The 25,931-nt window shown below is 36.6% G+C and overlaps 1 protein-coding gene across 1 annotated transcript in view; it reads right to left on the bottom strand.

Annotated features, from left to right (window-relative positions):
• The window catches only part of TTC27 (tetratricopeptide repeat domain 27), a 144,926-nt gene extending 119,001 nt beyond the window's left edge, over positions 1-25,925 (bottom strand). Inside the window, exons 1-5 of the mRNA XM_026081204.1 lie at positions 25,888-25,925; positions 22,822-22,999; positions 16,857-16,986; positions 8,787-8,927; positions 4,373-4,475 (exon numbers count right to left, since the gene is read on the bottom strand). Of these exons, the coding sequence (XP_025936989.1) occupies positions 4,373-4,475; positions 8,787-8,927; positions 16,857-16,986; positions 22,822-22,999; positions 25,888-25,918 (583 nt within the window). The 5' untranslated portion in view covers positions 25,919-25,925. The remainder of the gene's footprint in view (positions 1-4,372; positions 4,476-8,786; positions 8,928-16,856; positions 16,987-22,821; positions 23,000-25,887) is intronic.
• Positions 25,926-25,931: the final 6 nt, after the last annotated feature.

Here is a 25,931-nt window from a genome sequence, read left to right as displayed (position 1 = left end):
TGGATTTTTTTTTAAACCTTTTTCTACGACATTTGAATTTAGAGATTGCCACTCACCTTTAGACTGAACATATTTTATTGATTAAGCCTTCTAGGCAAGTTTTTTTTTTTTTCATGCACTGTTGGAGAATCACAACACTCATTAATCAAACTGTTTCTTTTCATTTAAGATAGAAAGCTAATGATAAGTTTGAACTTACTCTGTACACAGCTATAAAAGAACCACACAAAGTATTACAATATCATTTAAAAAAAATTTACATGGATACATCCTGCCAATTCTGAAAGAAACAACTTTTTTTTTTCAAAGTCTGAATTGAAAGGTTTTGTTTGATGAAAGAAAATCAGTAATTTATAAATATTACTCTAACAGCTTCCAACTGAAATAGGATAGAAAATGCAGCAGGCTTATAAATTAATCCTTAAAAAAAATTCAAGGGACTACAACTATTTAAGCACAAAGTCGGTGCAATTTAGCCACCACTTTTGACACAAAGACAACTTCAAACGCATTATTTCAAGACTGAGAAAGATAGCTGAGTATTAACCTCACAACTAGGTAATGTACATTCTCCATTAACAAAGCATCTGAGGTGTTTAATACTTTTGTCCATACTTACTAAAAACATTTTCTTTTTAAAAGAGAATGATTCACATAGGACCATAAAGCAGCTGAATTTCTAGCAAAAGCTATTTTATTCTTTTTCAAAAAAACAAAAACAAACACCCCCCCAAAAAAACCCCACTTCCAGTAAATGAGTTAGGACATCTGTCATATTTGCCAGTTTTCCATACTTCATGTGCATATAATGCTACTCTGATGGTTTCCCAAATGACAAAAATCACATTTACATGAGAAAAAATAAAATTAGTTTTCTATGAGGTTGCACACAAAAACCCACCCATGGTTTTATACTAAACACAGTAATACATTTGTACTGATTCCTTAGAGCAGCTTGAAGAACCAAATGCCGAAGGGCCATTGCCAGTGCGATGAAGCTTACAAGGCACTGAATGTGCAGGCACACAAGTGGAAACCTTACAAGAATGCAACTTTCTGATCAAGTAATTTTGATTTAATTTCAAAGAAAAAGAAAAACAGGCTATAATCATACGTTATTTCCTGATTTTCAATAGCTAAGAAGTTACAATGATCTGAATATAAAACTATCTACTATAAACACGTGCCAAAACCATATATGCTCTTACAGTGATGAACCAAAGAGGTGTGTCAATCTTTTCTTTTTGATTAATCATCTTTTTAAGCATTCACTATGGTTGGTATGACAATTAAAACCTACAATTTCTTAGAGCAATGAATCTAGAAACCTACCAATTGTTTAACTTCATTTTGTTTAAAGACATTTACAATTTTGTTCTAGAGCGATGCATTGAGACGTAGTCTTACTACTTCCCTGTCTCAGTGCCAGTTACTTACAACGCTAATTGCAAAACTTGGCAAGTCTAGACGTTTGAGACTTAATACTTCAAAGACCTTGGTGGGAAGTTTCCCGATGTTACTGGTGTCAGCTTGGCCGCAGGGGCGCGCCGACGCTGCTGCCAGCCTGCCCTGTGGCAGCCGGCACCACGTTTGGCACGGGGCCCTGCAGAGCAGGAAGCGGCAGGGAGCCCTGCTCTTGCCGTGCACCAGCTGTGCAGCACGGTGGCTCTCGGAGTCGGGTGATGACACTGGCCCTTGCGCTCAAACCCAGCGTATTCAAAGCGGAGAAGCTAAGCTCTCCCAAATTTTAAGGTCTTGTCCTCCAGTAGTTAAGACAAAACTTCCTAGCTGATTGGATGCAGAGCAAGCAAGTAGGTTTTTCAAGGCCTAATCAAAGACGATTTAAAACGTTTACCAGGTGTTTATTTGAAGGTATGTAAAGGTATCTGTTTAAAATTCCAGATGGCTTAAATAAATTAGAAAATAAACAAACAATTAGAGGAAGGAGTTAGCATAACTTGCCTGGCAAAGCTTACGACCGATCTGAGTATACATTACACCATTTTCTCCGGAAACTATAGCCAAGGTTCTCAGAAGAGGTCACTGAAAACATGCGTCTTCCTTCTTATTCAGCACGGGTGCAGATGCAGCACCCTGTGCAGATCAGGGCTGCTTCGGTAGCTCTGATCTACCCAGCAGCACCGAGTCAAGCTATTTCAGGTGATTTTAACATTACTCCTCTTCCAGTTTTGTTCCAAATTTTTAGGTATTTCCAGGAAGCAAAAAATAATAGTCAAATAACTGTTTCACGAAGTACTCTATTAAAGCTTTTATTTTATCTGCTACTTGAGAGAACCTGAAAATGTTTCAAGGTGCTCCGTATGCTCCAGCAAAGCTAATGTTATAAAATTATTCCGTCAAACAAGCCTTACAGTATTCAAATACTGCTGAAAACTGCTGGCATCTAAATATCGTTGATGCTGGGCAGGTATGGATCACTTATACCCAGAACAACAACAAAAAATTTACAGAATGAACTTTACAGTTGCTGTAAGTGCTAAAAAAAAACCCCCAAAACCCCAACCAACCAAACAAAAAAACCCACCAAAACAACCCTCCTTAACCATCCTTACCTGAATGAAGCACTCCAACATCCACTTGTTTCATAATGTAAAATACACAGATATTTTCATAAAACAATTTAGAAAATATACATTCTAAAAGCCCTGTACAACTTAAYACACAAATATTCAAGCCTCACCACATTTAAAGTAAGCCACAGCAATTCTGTCTGATACAATCCATTCACAACCATCAAATCAAGCAAAAGAATCCTCCCAAACAGTTAACCACCTACTCAACTCTCCCTTTTTTGAAATGGCTTTGAAAAGTAGGTGGGAGATTAGCTTTTACAACATACCTTGAAAGTCATATTTTAAGGAATTTCTGTTTTAATGCAAGCAATTAAATGGGTTAAATTTGGACAATTCATCCCACTGGATTGACAYGACAACCATTTTTTTAAAGTAAAATTCAATTTGCTACAATTTATTCTGGTAATTTAAATGCACCTTAGATTTGATTTGTTGCATCAGTTAAATTCCAACCTCCACCCCCAGGCCTAAAAATTAACATGCCAATTAATTTAACATGATGTGCTTAAACAACATCTATCAGTTATTTTCTAATATGTGCAACAAATCAGCAACATTCCCACCATTCTAACTATAAATTTTGAAGTCAGACTGAAGAATTTAAGCAGAATTCTGTCTCAGAGTCCCATACCAAGATAAAATAATCCCAGAAATTCATTCAAAATTTTCTAACAAGGTTTAAATAATACAAAAATCACAGGTAAAATCAATTACGACAAAACCCTTCCACAGCCAGTTCTTATAGCATCCAGAAAGAGCATTAGATTTGGTTGCTTTTTCACTGCAAGTGATCCGATGAAATCCTCTCCACAGTTTCATTACTGCACTAACAGTGTCTTTGCTACCTAGTTGGAAGTTTCTCAAGGACCGAAAAAACCCACTTCCTATTTTGGAAGTCATTTGCATGGCTTGAACCTTTACAATGGTTCAGATTAAAAAGGCTCCTTCATTATGGTGGGGTGGGAGAGGGGAGACTTGAAACCTTGGCATTTAAGATGATCTGTCTTCTTTTGCCAAAGAAGACAGATCATGATAATTCATTTCTAAATGCAAAAGAAAATTTCTTAGAAGTACTTAGTTGGAAACTTCAGGCTTGTGAAATTACATAAAGAATCTTCAGCTAATAAATTAACTGATGAGGCACCAATGTGGATAAGAGTTGTCTGCTTTTCAGCTTTATCAGTCACTGTAGCAAATGATATAGACCAGTCTACAGAAATAAGGTTTGTTCCTCTTAAAAGAAAAATCCCAAGCAATGCAATTACATTTGACATTTTAATGTTCTATGTTATACATTCATGAATGTCAATATTTATATATATATATAAAAATATATCTATTTTCTCAACATACAACTCAGAGGTAACAAATTTCAAAATTTAGGTGGAGATAAACAAAACAGGAAAAAAAGTTAATCTCCCTCATAAAGATGCAGAAGAACAGGGACATTCACCTTTCAAACCCACATAAGATCAGTAAAATGAGAAATGAAAACTGCACAAAATGCCTTCAGGTTAGCTTGTGATAAGTTAACCGTGATATGCATGGCGGAGGGAATCTTTGTCTGCAATCAGATATTCCTGGCTTCATCTTGCAGTCTCAAAAATAGCATGTGCCACACAAATCCATCTCAATTTAAATGAATTCTTTTTCTGCTCTATAGTTACATAAGGACCTGATAAGCTCGTGTTGCAAGAGTTGTGCCTAAAAGTGCTCTCCCTCAAAGATATCTAACAGCTGGTGCTGTAGGCTCACAAATTGAGTAATTAGAAACATACCTTGTTTTATACAGGCCTGGACAAGAGTAAATAGCTCAGGTGACCGCTCTTCTAACAACTGCTGGTGAACATTCACACATCTTAGGGTCCACCAAGACAAAGTCTGAAAGAAAGTAAGGATATTTTAAGTGAATAACAAATACTGATGCTGAAAAAAAAAAAAAAGGGACAGAGAGAGCAGTGGTTTTTAAAATACAGGTTTTACATAAAATATAAAACCAACTACAACAGTCAGTTTATATAAAAAGTGTGCTTTAATCTAGCATAAAGGTGAGCATGTTCAAGCAGCTCTGCTGCACTGTAATAGAGCTTGATGGGCTCTTCCTCTGCTAATTTCTCTAGTTGTTCTTTGAACCCTGCAAACCCTTAGAACCACAACCTGCACAAGTAAAAAACTCTATGTATAGCAGATAAAAGAAATACCTGTGTGTTTGTTTTGGACCAGCCACTTGCTACTCTGTTTTTTTGCCTCCTAATTCTTGTAACAGAAAGACAAAAAAAGCAGCTGATCCTTACTTTCCATCTTTCTTGTCACATTCATGATTTTAATAGGCAGCCATCGTCTCACTCTTCAGTCATCTTTCCAGACTGAGGAGTCCTAGGCTCCTCAGTTACTCTTTGTGTGGAAGTCATTCTGTATCTCTGATCAGCCAGTGTTACCCTTCTGTGCACTTTTTCCTGTTCTATTTAGCCTTTTTGGATGTCTTCAGGTGGGGGCAGAAGGAAGACTGAGACAGGTGAAAGAGCACCAGAATTGCTCACAGTACTTAATATGTTGACATGCCATGGATGTATACAGACTTCTATATGCCACTCTTCAAGTCTTTATTCCTTTAATTATAATTTAATAATTAAATTTAATATTTTCCTTTAATAATTTAATAATTCCTACCATTTACTTTTTTTGACTGCTGCTGAATATTAAGCTGATGCTTCTATAGGTTTAGTATAACTCAACATCTCTTTTCTAAGCAGTAATGGGTTCAGAGCCTGTCACTACACAAACTCTTCCCTGCATACATCACTATGCACACTGCATTTCGTCTGCTATTGTATTGCCTCTTCCAGGAGTGATTAAGATGCACACGCACATTCTGCTCAGATGACTACTCTAAGGCAATAATAAAAGGCGCATACAGGAGCAGTAATGTCTTGAACCGTCCCTGCAGTTTGCTCAGAAATTTCCACCAGAACTTTTACTTGGACTGATGAGTAAGTGACATTCTCCCTTTCTTCTCTGCTTTAAAGGATATAGTCTTGTGAAATCTGTTCATTAAACGGGCAACTACCTCTAAATCATTTTGATAAAAACTATTAGCTTATCTTTTGTTTGTGGAGTGCATTTTCCTCTTGGACTAGAAATAACAGTGAAAAGTCTCTCTATAAAGTATGTAATTGAATCAAGAGTTTCCTTTCTACAGTGCAGATGGGCTCCAGACTCAGCAGTCAGCTCTATTCCCGGAACCTAACTCTTTCTTTGCATCTTTCTCCTTTTTTATATTTTGAAATTTTTTACCCATGTTTAATAATTGTTTACAAATTAATAGTGTGCCCATTAAAGCTTTCACAATTCATAAAAACCTAACTCCATAAATTTACCTTCTCATGATTAACAGACTAGAATACTTTTCTCTCTCTCTAAGCCTTATCCACTGGAACTTGTAATACAATTAGCCGTAACATAGGGATGAACACGAAGGTACTAGATCTTTGCACTACTGAGCTGCTCAGTTACAGGCCTGGGCAAMCCAACAGCTCTTTTCTGAGTGAACAGGAAATTCCTCCAATGTCAGGTATCAGTCCATTCACTCCAGATAATGATGAGTGTTCATAAATGGAAACTGGACCAGTATCTGCCCTTCTAACTGCATCTTTTTTGAAGGACAGTGACAACCAAATTCAAAATTCAGAATATCTGCAATTACACTGGACTCTGCAAGCAATGATCCTTTCTACGTGTTTTTAAGACTGATGCCCTAGTGACAGTAAGCCTTTCTCTCAGAGCTAACTGGTTTCGAAGTAAGTATTTTCTCATTTTAAATAAAATCTGAATGAATTTTTGTGAATTTCTAAATAACTTACTCATGAGAACATCTTACAATCATAACAGAAAGCTTTAATGTTTGTATGTGGAATCTGAGATAGGCAAATACATTACTGGGTTAAGTAATCATTCTGTAGCAGAGAGCACAGCTCAAAAAATACCTGATTTTAGAAAGCTGTGTACACAAAACATAAGTCCCCTAGCATATCTTATCCCTCTTTAGCTGCAMCAGATGGATACGTGTGGAAAATCTAATTGATAATGTAATATTCTTTTCATAAAATTACACTTAAGATTATCATCTGTGAATGTAGGGCATACCTCTACACAGGCTCTAATGCTTACTAGTTTTGCTACTTCTGTTAGGATTCTAATAATTTTCTACGAAACAAGTGTTAGAGCACTGCTGAGATATAGCTATCTTCTCAACTTTTTATACAGGTTATGTTTATATCACTCAGACCAAAGGACAGAARAGCATGCAAGCAAAAACATCAAAACCAATCAGATGTAGTTGACTGTAATGTCCCTAGAAAGAAGCTATCAAAAAGAATAATAATATCTATTTCAAAAAGCAATGAAAGATGACTTCTGATATCAAGCTGAAAAGAGCAAAAGCACACAAACAAGAGACTTTGTGAAAAAGGTTAAATTACAATATTTCATCACTTATTTAGAAACCCAAAGGCAAGTTAAGAAGTTTCAAATGACTTTAGTTTAGCATTATATAATTATATATAATTATATAATGAAGTATTTATTATATAATTATATATAAGTATATATAACTATATGAATTATATATTTTATATATATTATATAATTATATAAATTATATAATTATATGAAGTATATATTATATAATTATATAATGAAGTATTTGTTTCCCATGCAGGTGAATATCTGGCTCAATGATACAATTTCCTGGGGCCTGAAGCTTGCCACTCAAAAATCTTAGAATTAGAGAGAACATATTTATAAAGTTTTTTCTTATATTTATAAATTTCTATAATAAGTTCTAAGAGAACTTATTTATAAAGTAAATCAACTGAGCTCTGTATAATGTTTTATTACCAGTGTTAGCTTTTTGGGAACCAAGTTAAGAATTTTCTTTTTAATAATTTTCAAGTATTTAATCTTCCATATACAACAGCATTTGCGAATAAAACAGGGCTTTATTAATGCTTTAGATAATAGTTTTCAGAGTATTTTATCCTATTCTAAATTGATTTACACTAATCTTAAGTAAGGAGCAAAGGCATTATGAGACTTTCCTTTGAATCAAGTTGAAATGAGAAAGAATGGCAAGCTTCTACCATTACATTGACCTGTTGATGAAAGTAGTTTTTAATCAGTTGCTGCCTTTGAACTACTACCAAAACTTGATATAGCCATAAGTAACCAAACCTCCACTGGGCAGAAGGAGGCCCCAGTAATGTCAGTCTGAGGGGACGTAGCAAGGGACTTCTCTATACTAAGTACATTTTCTGCCTTCCTGACTGACCCAGTTGCTGGAATTCAATAGCATTCATCTGTGAATAACAGGCAAAAGGATGGGAGAGCTTGGCTTCCAGACATGCAGTACAGACAACATCTCCCACACAGTTTAATTCAGCCCACAAAGACCCAGCTGGGAATGGATGTTGTCAGCCAAGCATAAAGAGGGACCATGTGGCATTTGATCTCCAGCCAAAGTCCGTTTAACTGGAATGCAATAAAGAAGTTGCTGCTGTTAAGAGTCCCCCAGTTCTGAAAGTCCCTCTACCAACCAGCCTTCTGCTAATCTACAGAGGCGGTAAAGTCAAAAATCCTCTCAAGAGGAGACTCATACCTCCCTCTTTTACATGAACACACAGCAGAGAATTAAGGTAGTCTCTACATGAATGCCTGCAGGAGGGGTAAAAGATGATAAAAACAAAAGAAAGGACTTTCTCGGCATCTAGAATTCGTGGCTTAGAATTCATAGAGCAGTGTTCAGTGGTATCCCAAGGCTTGTGAAAAAGGTTATAATATATGTATGCTGCATTACATTACAGGGCATTTATGCTTTTTAAACATAATGTCACAAATTGCACATCTTTTAAAAAGTTGCTTTCTTTTTAATTGTCTGATTTTTGCACATAATGAAGGCATCTTTCTTCTTTTTTAAGGGAAGATGGTGAGAAAATACCTTATCTTTAAGAAAAAGATACTTATGTTTAATTGTAATCTCTGTCTGAAACTTTTCTTTAGAGGAAGTAACCTCAGAGCTGGAAAAAGAAATGGAAGAGAAGGTATTCTGACACCATGAAGCATGGGAAAAAAAAAAACCCAAAACAAGAGAACCAGTGAGTACCTGGCAACCATAATGATTAGTCACATATTTCTTACCTGAACAGATGCAAGTTTGTGTCTTGATTTCACAAGGATTATCCTGGCTATAAGCAACAAGATAGGATGAGAAGTCAAGGTATAGACTGATTCACCATCTAGGAGCAGTGTCTTCAGAATAGCTGCATGCAGCATTTTTGACTGAAAGAAGAATGAAAAAAAACCCGACAAATTACAGGAAAAAAAGTTTTTAAACAAATCTGGTAATACAGAATGAGGAAAAAAGACAACTATTCACTTATTTAACGAGAAAGTCTGCTCAAAAAGTTAAAAAATGACTGCGTCTTGAGTCCCAACCCTTTACCAAGTCATACTAAATTCTGCTTTCTCTCTTGCTGGCCAGATACACCATACCAACATGATCCAAAAGACCCTGATTTCCTGCTACTCGAAACGCATACATCCAGTCAACTTTATCCCCACTAAATACATTCCAGTACTATCATCATTCCCATGATCTAAGGAGAAAAGCTTCTGATAAATCCACACCATTCAACTTGCCATCACAAAAATAAATTAATTTGTGTATAACCCTACAGTGCTCCAATACACTACATATTCATGCAGTGTAGTCAGTATGCGTTATCTTTCCCTTCCTCCAGAAGGAGCTCTCTGTTGGAGTGGCATCAGTTCAACAATATTAGAGCCACTCTTCCCTTTGTCCAACAAATACAAGTCCCTCTGCTTGGGATGCTGTCCTTTATGAAGGACTCTTTTACTTAATGGGGTTGAGGTAGCTCTCCAGGGAATCTGTCTCTCAATGGTGACTGTCAGATGACAGACACCTTTTCTTCTCTCCCTCTTAATGTAATGAACACATTCAAGTGGTTTATCTTCAGACTTAGGCAGATGTCAGTTCATCAGTTTATTCCCAGTTCTCATATGGCAAGTTTCCTTTGCAAACTAAAAAAAAGTAGGGCTTTTGTTTCCAGCTGGCATGAAAAGGGAAGCAGATGGGAGGGGAAAGGAGGAGGAAAAAAGAGAAGCTTGCATTGAAGGTACTTGCCTTATCCAGCCTAGGCAACCAGGACAGAACTTATTTGAACCACATTCAGCTTTTTAAAACTAAACTGCTAATGTAATGCCTAAATTCTTTGAAACTCTTTACAACACCTTTACCAAAAGATTACATTGAAGACAACAGCTGTTAAGCCCCCCTCATTTTTCAAGCCCCTAGCTCACTTTACAGCAATCTTCAGGCTTTTTCTGATTTGCTTAGGTTTGTTACTTGTTTGTCATTTATTAACATTTAAAATAATTCAGCTTTGCAGACAATGATTCATGATTTTGAATTATCTACACAATTTTTTTCATGACATCACTGCAGTCACTTCAATTCTACCATGAAAAACAAAATTTACAATACTCTGATGAACTGCTTGGGAATAAAGGAAAGAAATTGCCAAGTGGGAAGTACACCAGCTCCCCCTCACCTCCAGTGATCCTTAAAGGAATAGTCTTACCAACATCTCTAACTGCTCTGATTCAGAGAAGAAAAGTCATGGCTCAGCGTTACTAGAGGTTCATCTTGGACACAAGGGTGTTCACACAAATGCCACTTCATATAATCTTCAGTTTAAGTTAAACTTATTTCCCTGTACTCCTTTCTGATTCTTTCTACAGTCAAACGAAGTCACAAACTAAAATACAAAGGGCATACTCAGTTGGAAAGCTTATAGCAAAGAAGCTGTAAGCTTTGTTACAGAACCATTTTATAAAACTGGCTTGATATGCCACAGCAATCTACAATCATTTAAGTGCTGTAACAACAACTAATTAGTCACAAATTCACATTTCAAGGCCATTCACTGGAAAGCTCAGTCCAACTAATGTAACATTACAAGGAACACTACCTAGGTGGGAGAGATGATGACAYGTCACAGACTTGACAAGAAGCCAACAAGTCTCACAGCCATAAAATCTTCTATTTTAAAATCCATGTTCTTCTCCATGAAGCAAATACCGTACAAGAAAGCAAACATCCTTCTCTTGAAGCTGAGAAAGCCCAAACCGGCATTCATCCATCTAACTTCTGCCATGACACTATATTATCAGTGCAGACTGCTACCAACAGAATCTACTGTCCTAAGGTAGTCCTTAAGGTGMGAGAACAGCTACATATAAAAGAGGTAGATATTTAAGCTTTCAAAACTTCAAAGGCTGAAAAGTCAGGATTCAATTCCACAAAATTCTAAAACATTAAAACCAGTAAAAAGAAATTTGAGCTTGTCTTCTTGTGTTTAAATACTTGGGACAGACACTTTCAATATTTATCTCACAATCATAAGAATTAGACACTTTTCCAAATTTTTAAGGAGCAGTCTCAAGTGTGAATATACAGAAAAAAGCTGGCTTTCAGAAAAAAAACCCAAAAGCACTGCAGAAGTTGTAAGATTAACAACATGGTTAATAAACATTGTTTAAAGAGGTAGAGTTAAGAGACTTTCATGTTTTAGGACTGAAATCAGCCACCAGCTGATAGAGGCTAAAAAATCTTGAGTAGAATACGAAATTGCCACAATTTTCTTCTTTTCTCTGAAATATCTCAAAATAGTTATCCTGCAGGGAGGGCTCTGCACTAGATATTTTAGAGACTGCTCTGTGCTGGCCTTTCTAATGTTCCAGCAGAACTCCACACTAGGGAATCCTTTCCCGTATCTTGGAAAAGAAGCAGTAAGACACACAGATGGAGAAAAATCTAGATTAAATGGCTTTGGGTAGGAAGTAGGGAGGGGATGGAAGACTTTGGTTCCCTAGACTAATACAACTATGCTCTCATCTATAAAGTACATACTGATCATAGAAATTAATACACCCTCCCCTCCCAGGACATTTTAGAGAATATTTAAACATAGCAAAATTGAATCAGGAAGGAACATTATCAGAGGAAGCCTAAAGCACAATGGTGAAAAATGAACTTTGGATTTGGGCAGGGGGCAGGGGACATAACACAAATAAAAATGGAAGACATAAATGTATTCAGGTTACCAGCAGTGAGATTTGGTCCTTCACTCTAGACTCTTTCCTCTAGACTTATTTTGGGGACGGAAAAAAAATGTTTTTGTCTGCAATTGCTTCTCTCTCCAACTTTCTGCAAAGGAAATAATGAAATTACAGTGGAGACTGTCCCCAGTTTCATGATCCACATCAGCAGTGGGTAAGCGATGTAGAGCTGAGTTGCAGACTGTATAGATAAGCAAGGTGAGCTAGCATAAGCGGTCCCCCCGAGAGTGCARCATGTGGAAACGTTTAGCTATGAATGCACTTGTCTCGTTCCCTACGAGGCCYTACTCTACTCTGTTTTCAAGTGAGTAGTTTCCAAGTGGCCTCACTAAGCATGTCCCCTCTCTTATATATGTATAGCAAGGGAATCTAGAATTAGCAGACTGGCCCTGCTTACAAGACTCTGCCTCCACATTTAGGCTCTATCAGCCATCCTTATGCACCCCACAAGAGGGAGAAATTTGAAGAACCTTCAGACCCTTCATCTTGCTGGTCACTAGTATCCAAAGAGCACATCAGTCAGCCTAAGATTCAACTCCTTCTTCTTTTCGGTTAGTTTATGCTAATAGAACTCCAAGCCTATGGGTCTGGGGAAAGAAGAGAAGGCATTTGCAAAGGTTTGAGTTAACAAGGCCAAGAAATCATGTTAGATTTGAGACAGTAGTGCTACACAGTACACTGGATTTTTCATATGAATTATGAACAAGGCTATTAGTATCAATGGAAGACTGGTAATACATCAGTCTCTTTCAGCAAAAGAATGAAACTGCATATGAAAGAAGTAGCAATAAAAACAAATGGGAAAGGAATTAATCAAATGTGCTCTAAAACTCGTTAGTTGGAACCAATCAGAAAGTTAAAAAAAAAAAAAAAAAAGACCAGTAGGAGTTGCTGATACATGTATTTGGAGAATTCTTAGGAGTTATTTACATGTATTATCAGTTAACACATTGGGATTTTCTTCCAGATGGAGCTTCTAGCCGTTACCAAATATATCATGCTTGTTTTATTAGTTTTTTTTTTTAAAAAGTGTGGCATCTTTGGCCATGAAGAATATGAAATCAGATGATAAGCAAGTAAAGCAGCTCAGTCCTCACAACATTTTTACAGTCCTTGGTGTTAATCTTACTACACAGTTCTGCCCAGCTAATATTCAGTAACTTCTTGGAAATTTAAGGCAGGATAAACTTGCCCCAGCTTAAACAGTTCTGTATCATTTATTCCCTTAAGTGCAGAGAGATAGTGATAGTTCTTCAATACACAAGTCTATTATTATATCCCACCTATTATAAGCACTTAGCTCATTACAAATGTATTGACCTAATCCCAGCAAGTTCAAAGCTGGCATTTACACCACATTTTAATTTAAACCCAGTATCTTTTTTAAGCCTTGTTTTAACACAAGTCACTTACCATATAAAACTTAGGGCAGTATCAGTCAGACTATGTATAGTAAATTCTGACATTATTAAAAAACAAAAAAAAAAGACACCTAAGAACTAAAATGCTAAAATGCTAACTGCTTTTCTGTTTAGAAATTACAGAACTATTTTTGTGCATGGACTCATAAGCAGAAAGGCATAATCCAGTTCTGCAAAACATTTAAAAATCCTAATGGAGTACATGAATTTAATCATAACCTAAAGATAAGGCTGGAATCAATCTGGGGGATAGGAAATAATGTACACATACTCATGAGTATTGTTAATGGAAGACATCCAAGAGGCCCTTACCAGCAACTCATCTAAAATAGGCTATTTCATGACTTGTTCTTTCACTGAAATTAATTATAGTCTCATGCAGTCTTAATGYACCCATAAGAAAGTAAAATTAATGATGCATTCAGTTGTCTGGGAGCAGAAACGAACTTCTACCACTGACCCAGAGCTGAAACTTTGGGAGGAACAGAAATGGCAGATGTTATATAGCCTGAAAAGTCATAAAGTTAAGACACATCCAATAAAGAGTTCTGAAAATAATAACAACATTTTTGAAAATATTCCTGAAGTGAATGAGACATCAGACACAGAAGGCTGAAGGTTAATAATATTATTTAGAGCAGGCTAAAAGAAACATGCTTCATGAAGTCATAATTTTTTAACCTTGACATGGGAAGAAACCCATTTTAGTTTGAAAACCCAAAAAATGGAAGACCTATGGAAAAAAAGGAATTGTACCAGTCTTCATGACAGAACATGGAAGATCATAGCTGAGATGGAGAAAAACAGAGCTGTATTTTCAACCCAACTTTTCCTAAGGTCTGGGCATGCAAAAGAGGAAAGCTAGATTAATGGAGGTGTAAAAATGACCATTTATTGAGATGTTCATTTTTATGGAGTGTTTATACTAAGAACACTTGGAAAGAAAAGAATATACATAAAGATAATTCAAAACATATGAAAACTTTTGAATTAAGATATTTAATAGAGAAGAGAACTGGATATTATATTTCATCACATAACTGTTTAGTACATTTGGGGGGAAAAAACATTAACTTATATGAAGATGGCAATAATATATATAATGCCAAACTTCTTTTGCCTGAATGCATAAACAGCTATATTTTGCAGAAATATAAAAGTCTGATGCAGCACTTTTTAGAAGTCAAGTATGCTCAAGCCTGTTTATCTTCTCTTGCCAATTTAGTTTTTGGAATACCATCTCTGTGTAAGCAAACATCCATCAATGCATTACATTCACAGCCATAAGAGAAACTAAAGGACACATGTATTCTCTCATTCAACAGGCAATTAGTATCTCAGTCTTCCATTAAGATGTGCAATAAACAGGATGGTTGATATAAGTTTTACTAGTCTAGAAACTCTGTCCATGATAGCAATTCTATGACTATCAACTTGGGCTGCAGCTTCAGTGTTAAAATGCAGCCTGTGCATTAACACTAATATAGAATATTAGGGTTTCTCAGTAAACAGCACCCACAGAAGTCAGGAGAATGGAAGAAATGTGTTTGTCTTGCTTATTTATAAAGGCAAACCGAAAATGTTTTCCCCTCAGAAACAGCATACTTTAAAATTTCTGCTAATTCATTTCTCATTCTCAAAGACTTAGTACACTTGGCTTCCAGAGTTATTTCTCATTAAGTCATTAGGAGACTAGATTTGAACTTCTAATGCCAAAAATTAAGCAAAAAATAAGCCCACCATATCATGCCAGTTCTAAAAGATATACCAATTTCATAAACATCTATTTCAAAAAAATGGGATAGATATTGTACCTGAACTAAACTTATTCAGAAATACAAACTTGCAAATGAAACTAGGGCAGGACTTAATGAGTTATGGCATTCCTGTAAAAACATGTCACAATAATGCAACACAGATACACAAGTTTTATGTGAAACTTATCACATACTTGTCAAATCTCCCCTCATTCCACAGTTTATAGCATTTACATTGCTCATGGTCCACACCTGATTCATTCAAAGCAAGTCATGTGTAGATTTAGCATTAGCAGAAAATAGTGAAATATAAATGAACTGGCAGAGGTAAACCAGTACGTCACTTACTCTACTAACACTGCATTTTCAGTTAAACCTAACCAAAAAAAAAAAACCCAACCCAAAACATTAATAACTGAAGATTAATCAGAACCAGAGGTAAATTCAATCTTACATCAGCAGGTGTTCTGGGCAGGTATTTAAAGAGTAGTTAAAAATTTCAACTTGCTGTTTTATATATTAAACAATGTAGCAATCTAGCATATTTATCACTACTTCCAATTCATATAGTCTATATTTAACAATATTCTCAGTTATTACTCTGTATTAACAGTAAGTAATTTCTGGTTTCAGTTGTCAAAAAATCCTCTATGTTAAATAACACCTAACAAAGTAGCATATACAAGTGAAAAAGGCATGAGCAGATTACTTCCATGTTACTAAATGGAAGCTAAAAAGAAAAAAAAAAAGCTCATCTTTTTTGAGAATGATGAGAAGATTCATGCCTTCTAAAGGGAAAAAGAAGGAAAAGATCTGTCCAGAAGGTAATATCAGATGGCAACATTTAGGAGGCTGTCTCAATAAAAAAGGGGGAGGGTAGAATTTTTCAAACTAGCTTTTAACCATTGGAAAATTGCATTTCTAAATGGCCCATCCAACCTGTATTTATTTATACCCAAAAATCAGTGATGTTTTTGGAAGAGAGACAGAAGAACATATCTTCAAAAGCAATTACATTTTATCACATTCCCACTTAAGTATAGAAGAAAAAGTAATTGGAGTTACCCTCTAGCCCCCACTTCCCTCCCTATATATTGCAGTAGTCAGTATCTTACTATAGCTTTAATTCCAAGTGAAAATTAATGCTGAAGAAGCTGTGATGAACCACAGATACAGGAGCATCAGACATGGTTTGAAGCATGGTACTGCCATGAGAAACCATATACATATCTCACTAACCTAACTGCAAGCTAGGGTGTTGACTAGTTATGTAAAAAGATGCCAAAGCAAATAAAACTGATGCCTCTCAGTTTCAACTCCTACATTCCCCTCCTTTTTCAGAAGTGCTATTTGTCTTAGTGAGTTCATACTAATAACGATGCCATTCACATGGAATCATGCATGAACCTGACGGGAAGCTGAGCAACCAAATCTCCTATTCTCTTTTATATCTGACAGATATTCTGCTATTTGCAAGATACCTAGCTTCTACCTCTCTYCAGAGAGGGAAAATTTCTAAGTCACTTCTAAATATCTATCTTTGATCCAGCTAAGAACACATCCCAAAACAAAATAAATAAAAGTTTACTGACTGCAAATGCCCTTCAAGCAAATACTGCCATGCAATAAACATATCTTCCCCATCCAAACCCAACACTCCAGCAGGAAATCTCTTAAGTACTGAAGGCAAACAGTAACTGCTTTTAGGAAAGTGCATAAAAAGCTGATAGAGCTGATGATACTTCCAATAGCAGCCAGTAGGACTCAACGACTAAGGCAATTCATTCTCACCCTATGTCTCATAGATGTGTCTTTTCTGAATAAATGATTTTTTCATGAATAGAATAGCAGTGACTATAAAAAGACAGCTTATTAAAATTCAAGTATACCTCACAGAATTTCTGTAACAATGCAGATGGCAAAAAGTCCTGAGGCTGTAACCGAACAGGAGGCCCAGTCCAATTGCTTTGAACAAAGAGCTGCAAACTGCCCACACCGAGTAGAAACACCAGCCTCTGCCTGCAATATAGATAAGAAAAGCAATTAACAACAGATTAAATTTTTAATTAAGACTACAAAATCTGATTAATTCTCATACTAATTCAAAACACTCAGTCTTAAAAAAATCATACACTCAGTATAATGAATCTAGTACTCAAGAATGCAGAGCCATGTGGGAAACTAAAAGGTTTGGAAATATACTTGGTTATGCAGAATGGTTATAATTAATGACAACACTTTGGAAACAGAATTAAATTATATGTTTCAGAATTTAAGACTGTATCTAATTATCAGAGATCAGTAGGAGATTAGTGTAGGAGGCAGATTATCCCATATTTGGCTATTGCAGTGTTGTTGTTTTCCTATGACACATCCTTCCTCAGCATTGTCAGAGAAAGAATATTGCATTATTTTATGTTCCAAATTAACATGCTTATTTCTGTTTTGACATAGCAATTTATTTTCACTCCCTGTGATAATAAAGCAACTAAACCAACCTTAAAAAAGCTCAGAAGTACCACCTCAGACTTGCTTCAGATACTTTGACAGCAGTTATCTCTTTCATTTATGCTTTTTAATTAAAAACATACTTTTTTTTTTCCAAAGATGAAATTCTGAGAATTGTTTTTCTTCCTGAAATGCAGTATGGCAAGTTTTTCCTTATTTACAAGGCTATGCTCATCTAACTTCATTATGTTATCAATTCTTTAGGCAGCTACAGGAACAAGTAACCCCTGCGGTCCTCAGCAGGTATGGTAGAATCCCTCAGAATTTAATGGTAGATTTAAGAGGTGTGGACTTTTAGGACACTTGTACAAATTTCTGATTTGCTTTCTGACTTCTTTAGGACTTTCAGCCTTATTATTTTGTAGGCCAGTCATGTGCTAACAAGAGCCCAGTTGCATATCACAGATATAACATAACTCCTATCTAGAAAAAGTTAACATTTTAATTGTGTTGGTCTGATATAAAAAAACTGACATGTTAAGCAGCATAACTGAATTGGAAAAATCTAGTTGTTCTGTTTCTGTAAGGGGACTCAGAGCTGCAAGATTCCTCAGAATGGGAAAAAAAAGGGGGGGATAAAATGTTATACAATCCCTAAAAAAAACCAAGCGAACAAAATGAAACAGAAAAGCGCCACACAAACAAGTGTCTGGTGGGCAAGAACGTGACAAAAGATGTAGGACAATGAGAAAGCAGAAGTGGGGAACACTTGACCAAAAAAACTGAACAGATCCTTCAGAAGAGTTAGAAAGCAAAGTACTGGTATAAAGAGCTCTTGCTGAACAATTAGATTTACTAGTTACCATTACCCAGATGGTAACTATCTACCCATAAATGCTATTTGAATGCATACCTCACATTACAATTAAACTTCAAAACAGCTCAAAGACACAAAGCACTTGCAACAATTACTATACACTAAATTATTAATAGTACACATAAAGTAATTACACAGGCATAAAATTTCTAATTATTCTCCTATAATAAATTATGCTTCAAAATTTCGAAAAGGAAAGATATGAGGTATAACTAATCATCTCTGTATTGGGATTTGACAGATGCACTTCAGTCTTTTGAAGACTCGTTTACATTACTTTTTATGATCTCCTACTATTAAAAATCCGATTTTTAACACTTCTGATGCCTATATATAGCAGATGAAGTTGCTTGAAGTCTCGTTACAGTTATATCCATGCAGAATGCCTCTGCAATGACTGAAATGGATCCCATTGCTGTGATACTCTTTTACTTCTGTCTTTCCACTAATTTGACATCGCCAATTGCTTGTTCTCATTTTCAAATCCACAAACAAGCTCCGCTCTACTTATCACTCAGCCTGTATCAGAGCATTAATTCCAAACTCCAGCCCCTGCAAACAAGGCTAGGCTCCCTCACCTATCAGTTAATTTTTTTCCTAAGAAATTCTTTCATGCTGTCTCCCTGACTGCCCTTCTCAGTGGCAATGCAGTTCTGCAAATGCTTACCTCCCAAATGTTGCCTTAAAATTGCTCTTCTGTGCTGCCTGAAAACCAACAGAAGTACTGTTGCTAGTGGTCCACTTATTTTGGTGACCTATATATTAGATAATTAGTTTTATTTCATTCTTGTATTTCCTTAGCTATGTCTTTATCCATTCATCTTGCTGGTCCTTCTCTATGTGAATGGGGTTTTCCGGTTTTTGTTTGTTTGTTCCAAATGCTTACACCAAGCCCAGTAGGGCTGTGATCCATGATGCAAAAATCAGGTGCATAAATACACTCCACTGTAATATTTATAGTGCTTTATATATATTTGCTCAAATTCAAAATAAAGCATAACTGAACATTTATATTTGGAAAAACAATGGCTCTGCATGTTATGCTAGAATTCACATAAAAATATAAGAGTAAGAAAACACTCAATAGCCTGACTATGCTTAAAATAAGATTGTGTTACAGTTTTTATTTTGCTATGACTTCCCTTCTGTATTGTTTGGGTTCACTTAAAAAAAAAAAAAAAAAAAAAAAAAGAGAGAGAGAGAGAGAGAGAGCTGAATATTTTTTTCCCCACTTTAAATGCATCAACACAATTTGTAAAAACATAAGAATTTGTTCACTTTTATTTTTCAATATGTATGACACACCAGTTCATCAACCATCAGATGCCCCAAGAGAAATACCAGAAATATCATTCAATGTTCACACAGGGAAACAAAAACATAAATTTTATTGTATGGATTTGTTTTGGAAAGTTTGGTATTTGTTAATATATTAAGTAAGGTAAATACATGGTCAATAAAAAACAATGCTCGTTTCCTTGCTCCTTTAGGTTTTGGAATCGAACACAGTAAGGGGCCTTCGAGCTCCTTCAGAATTCTGAAACATTTTACTCTTTCCTTGTGTCCCACAGAAGCTTTCTTTCCAGCCTCTAGAATCAAGCTGTATCTCAGACAACAAATGTACCTCCTTCAAATGGAAATCAGGAAAAAACAAAAAGATATTCCCCTTCTACATAGACACATATATACTATGGCTCCATCTTCTACAGTTCTGCTGATTTAAAGTACAACTACCAAGCTATATTTTTCTATAGAAGATAGTTGTTAACCTTTGAATTGAGTAGCCATAGCAGGAAAAAAATCTTTTTTAAGTTTGGGAGAAATACTTTGGGACTTTATTTTTAAGCCATGAAGTTTAAAAGTGCCATAGTGAAAAATGTCTGTGGGATAGAGGAAGGAGAGAAGTAGTTAAGATGATAGAAAAAGTTGCAGCAAATTTTAAAATACTGTTAAAATACTTTTCTTACAGAACTATGGATCTGAAAGTGGGAAAAGTTGCAGACTATGTCCAAAAATATATATATTCTAGGTCCAAATATTGAACTGTTTTGCCCTCAAGCTCTTTAGTTCTAGCATCAGTGAAAGAACTCCTTAAGAGTTTTTAACACTATTATAAAACTGTACTTTGTACTGTTTCATATTTTGCTAAAAGAATAAGATTAATATTATCCAACTTCGAATTCCGATTGAATTCAGATCCCATTGAATTTTTTAATTTCCAGAATTAAGACTTTCAGTTCAGGAAGAAAAAGCCTAAATTTGAACTAGGACCTGTCTACTAAAAGTCACAAGAAAGTCAGCATATTACTGTATTTTCTGAGCTAGAACTTAGAGATTTACCGCACTTCCTTAGGATCACTTTGCGGGGGTGTGTGTGTGTGTGTGTGTGTGTGTGTGTGTGTGTGTGTTTGTCAGACATTTTCACCATAAGCACTGAAAGGTCAACATAACAATATGAAAAAGTTACATTAATTTCTTCCATAAGGCAGTCACACAGGGCACAGGGTCTGCAGCTTGGAAAAATAACTATGTAACACATTTTAACCTAGAAAGTCATTGCAGACAAAAAAGCATGCTACAGATGTAAGTGCTGTAGGCCATGCCTGCCTAAAATAGGAAGGGATCTGTCTTTTAATAGAAGACTTTCTATTAAGAGGAAGATGCAAACAATTTTTCTTTCAGTGCTAATATCATTCAAAGTGTCTCATAATATATTACTAATGGAGCCTGAAAAATTCATTTGACTGCTACAAACAGAAAATATTTCTGGAAGGCACTGGTACATTTGAAAAGTATATGCTTTTATTTTGAATAAAACTCCAGCCTGTAATCTTGGGCAGATAAACCTCTGCTGCTGAAAGGTTCAGTGATGTAGTTCTGYTTTCATACCTTCGGGCAGAGGGCTTCTAACGCTGCCTAGAGCTGCAGAGGAAACAAGGAAAACTAAGACCAAAGTACTTGAGTATAAGCACTTGAGAAACAGATTGCTTTCTGTGCGCTAGAACAGTGGCAGCACAGTCCTGTAAATGGGATAGAGACCAATAAAAGGGGGGTGGAAGATGATGCGTCACCAAGACAAGATACTATAAAGTATTACTAAATGCTTGATATACAGTATGATCCTGTTTAAGCTAAACAGTTCATAAAGGCTATTTCTTTCATGTGCAGCAACACGTATTTTAATCAATGATTAAAATCAGGATTGGGTTAATAGTTTTCTGTTTGTTTCAAAAGCTCCAAAGGACCTTTATTTGCTGCATAATTCAGAATAAACTATTCCAAGAAGACAGAAGTTAACAATATTGAAATTTTTCTCTAAACTATGTCACCATATAAACTCCAGCTAGTATACAACAGCAGCAGCAGCACAATGTAAACAAACTAGAGACAAAAACCATGGGAACAATCTCTGAACATCCCAGTTCAGAAAACAGGAGCGCATCATACAGTATTTGTGTTAGTTAAAGCTCAGGGTCTCTCTCTCTCTCTCTAACCATTTTCCTAGCAGAATAAAAATTAATTTACAAACAATACAATTTCTAGTCTTTCTCTCACACTAGAAAATATCTTTTGTCACACTATGGTCAGCGCCTTTAGCAAATCTCAGCCCAATATTTTAGCAGTGCCAGTTACTTGTTTCTCTCTCTCTCTCTCTCTCTCTCTCTGGTATTTTAGCAAAACCTCTTGTTTTTATGTCTGTCACAACAAAACACATGCATTTGTATTCAGCCACGCTTATGAGCAATACATTGCCTTCCTCTTATTTTCTTTTTACCTTTATTTTCCCATATCTTCTGCTGTTTTTTTGGTGAAACTGTTTCCCACCCACCCCTTAAAAAAAAATAAAAATTACACACACACACACAAGTTTTCCGCTTCCACTACTCCTAGTGTGATAGATTCTAGTCTACAGTATTCATTATTTACTTGTATTGTATACAAATTGTATACACTAAAGTCAGACATTAACAGCAAAAATTAGAATAAGCAATACAATTAAGCTAGAGTGAATCTATCTTAGAGAAAGTTTTGTGAACAAAATAATTAATCCATGGATACCATCCATGAGTAATACCTTACTCATTTTACAATAAGATTAAAACAATCCTATTACGAATCAGCCTGAAAAATATGAACAGACATTGCTTTGACAGTAACATTATGTGGTACTTCAAATATTCACAGGTATGTAATGCAATGCTTCAGAGACAGAAGTGTTAGTAAGTGGTTGGAAGATGCATGGCAAGATGGCTTCTTTATACCAGCAGCTTCAGAGGTAACCACTGTAAATAAAGCTCAAGTTTTCAACAAACCTTCATATCAAAATACTATCAAGTGAAGGAAACAATGCTAATGAATAGATGCTACAGCAGGTAAGGGCAGGGGGAAGCGCACACACCACAGGAAATCCATTTTCAAATTCTCTCAAGAATTTTTGGAGACCATGCATTTATAAATGAAAAAATGCCCTTTATAAAAATCAAACATGGCCTCTATTGATCTTCCATATAATAATCAATTATTTCCACCTTTCCATGTTATCAGCCTGTGCAGGACAGTCCAGGTATGCTAGTATCTGTTTCTCCAAGTAGCTGTCAATGTTCTCCTCTGTCGCAGAAGATGCATTGAAAATACTCTGGACGGCTGAATTTGAAAATATTGCCTCGTATTTCCCATCGAAAATCAACTGCAACAACAGTTCACTTTCTGAAAAATAAATAAATAAATAAATAAATAAAGCGTCAACTTTGAAACAACTTCATCTTAGAAGAGCTATTCAAATCAAAGCATATACATCTCTTTCAAGAAAAGGATTTTAATTTACTTTGCAAAAAGTGCAGTTGTATTTAAGCTAAAGAACAACAGCTGCAGGAGTCACCTCATTCAGAAGCAATTTTACAGAGCTGGTATTAATGTTATAGTTAAATACAAACTGCTGTATGAATGTAAAACAAAAAAAATTGCACAGGAATTTCAAGGGAAATATATGGATGGCCTTTCAAACACATACACTAAAGTTAATGAAAACAACCTCAATTATCAGAAGAGGGTTTTTTTTTTCCTCCTCCAGAACATTTTAAATTAGTGTCTTATAGTAAAATCTGATAGATAAGACAACAATTTCACAGACTACAGAACCCTTTTAGGAGACTAGGAGAGCTGTGACAAATAAAAACAGTTCAATACTTGTAAAAGTTCAGTGAATAAATTCCCACATAAAACTGCATAGACTACACAGTCCTTCCTTTAACTGCTGAGAATATTCACAGAGAATGGGCAATATGATTTTACCTTTATAAAAAAATTATTTCCCCATGATAATTTACTACCTCAATGAGAAGTCTGCATATGAAGTCAGATTCTTAGGAGCAGCTACTACACTGGTACAAATCCATGTTCTCTACTTGCTTCTTCCAAGACAAACAGAATTCATGAAATGCCATATATTCAATTCCTAAGGAGTTTCAAAACAACCAAATATTCTTGACTAGGCTAAATCTTTGTTCACAGAAAGCATTGTCCCTTCTATTTTCTCAAATATGCCACAGTACAATCAATCAAGCAGCTGTTCGTCAGAACAACTTTGAAGTGTTAAAACCTTCTGTTCTTGAGCAAAATCACTATCAGATTTGACTGCTCTGACTGCAATCAAAGCTGTTGCTTCAGCTACTAGCTAGTTTTAAACTAACTAATACAGATASCGGTAATGGTGCAGCTGAGGAAATACAGAGGTCTGCATAGGGCAGATGCCTTAAGATGAATCTGTGATTCCAGTTGGGCACTGCAGCTCTCATGCACTCACTGTTGCCATAGCTACACTAATATTGGTACCCAGGCTAGCCAGTTTAACACTAGCACAGGTGTACAGCCACACAAGCTGCAGCTGTGCAAGGAAGCTAACCAAACCCCAACCCCAAGCTCTTCCAGCTACAACAAGTATTCTAGATCTTAGGCAATCTGAAGACCAAGCACAGAATCAGCTTCAATAGCRGTGATGGATGACTTGGTAGGAATGGATGATAGAAAGACATTCATTCTCGTCTCCCTGGACCAGGCTATTGACCACAATTTATGTTCTTTATGACAAAGATCAAACAAATGATGTGAGAGATTGTTTGTGCCAAACAAATCAAAAAGACTTTAAGCTGAACCTGGAAGGGCACATGCAAAAGGAAAGTAGCACTTTGGAAGCCCTACTGACATCATACTCTCACAGAGCAGAGAGATGAGCAACTTTCTCTCACCTGTTCTTTGAGGAGACTTTCACCAAATAACAACTTACTTGTATTGGATTACAGCTGCTCAGACAGGCAGTGCTGTATTTGAGTAGAATTGGCTGTGAGGACACTGATGAAGAATACTGATGTTTGTTTTTCCAATAACACTGCAGTATAACTTTCCATAATCCCATAAACTCTGCTCATGACTCTGTGTTCAGATTTTTGTAAGACACCATATAAATTAAAGGTCGTAGACTTCAACTTTAGTTTCAGGATATCAATAACTAGGGCTCCCTTAAGTGATGACTAAGACTCATCACAAACCTCATCATTTTCTATCTCTACCACAAGATATGTTTCTTCAATATCAATCTTGTCCAAWGATCATAGCAACATATTACTAAAACAAAAGATACACAATTCTTAGTGAAAAGATAAAAAAAAATTGACAGATGACAGTCGACTCACCTAAAATTTCTGGACAGTACAGTGATTAAGGCTAAATAAGAATTAACATAAAAAAATTGAGCTAACTAGATCTGTACAGTTCTTTTCCAAAATTCAGTAAGTGCTGAGGTAAGGATAAAGGAGTCTTTCAATACGCTACAACCCCTAAATATTTCAACGTTACGGCACATGACTTATGCACAACTGTATTTCTAGACTGTCTGAAGTATGGAAGTGCATTTCCAGCAACAAATGTTACATTTTTTAAAAGCTGCTATGTTCCCCTGCAGGAAAGCTGGGTCAGTAACAACCTAATCAAGTCCTGTCAAGAGACTAATTTCCATTGTTCCCTTAAGTAATTACAACTAAATAACTAATAAAAATACAGAACAGGTAGTTCATGCCGGTCTTTTCCTCCTCTTATTTGACTACAAGACAGAGTTTCATATTACTGCCAAACTCCAACAGACTGGTCGCGTCACTCGTGGCTCAGGAGAGAGCCGAAGCCAGCAGCGCGACTAAAGGCAGCCGGAGCACTGACACCAACAGCAACGCCCCACGGACCAGCCCGCCGGAGCCTTTCGGCTACCGAGAGCCGGCACTGCCGCAGCCGCAGCGCCTGCCGCCCCGGCCGGCCGGCAGCCCGCGCCTGCTGGGGACCGGGAGCCCGGCGGAGAGCCCCGACTCGCCCTGCCCGGCGGGGCCCCGCCGCCGTCGCCCGAGGCACCGGCAGGAGCTTCCCCAGAGCCCGGGAAGGGGCAAAGAGCGCCGGGGCGGGAGGATTAAGCCGCCCCCAGAGCGGACGGAGGGAGCCGCAAGCTGCGGCCGAAGAGGCGCTGCTAGCGCCGCGTCCTTCCCCCCCCCGCACCAACGGCCGGGGACCTGTTCCCCCCCCGCCAACCGTCACCGGCCGGGCCCGCCCCTCACCTGCCGCCGCGACTTCGCCCTGCTTCCACATCAGGGCCTCCGCG

The sequence above is a fragment of the Apteryx rowi genome, unplaced genomic scaffold (assembly GCF_003343035.1).
Source record: "Apteryx rowi isolate R43461 unplaced genomic scaffold, aptRow1 scaffold_54, whole genome shotgun sequence".
Classification (NCBI taxonomy): Eukaryota; Metazoa; Chordata; class Aves; order Apterygiformes; family Apterygidae; genus Apteryx; species Apteryx rowi.
This window is presented reverse-complemented; position numbering and strand designations above follow the sequence as displayed.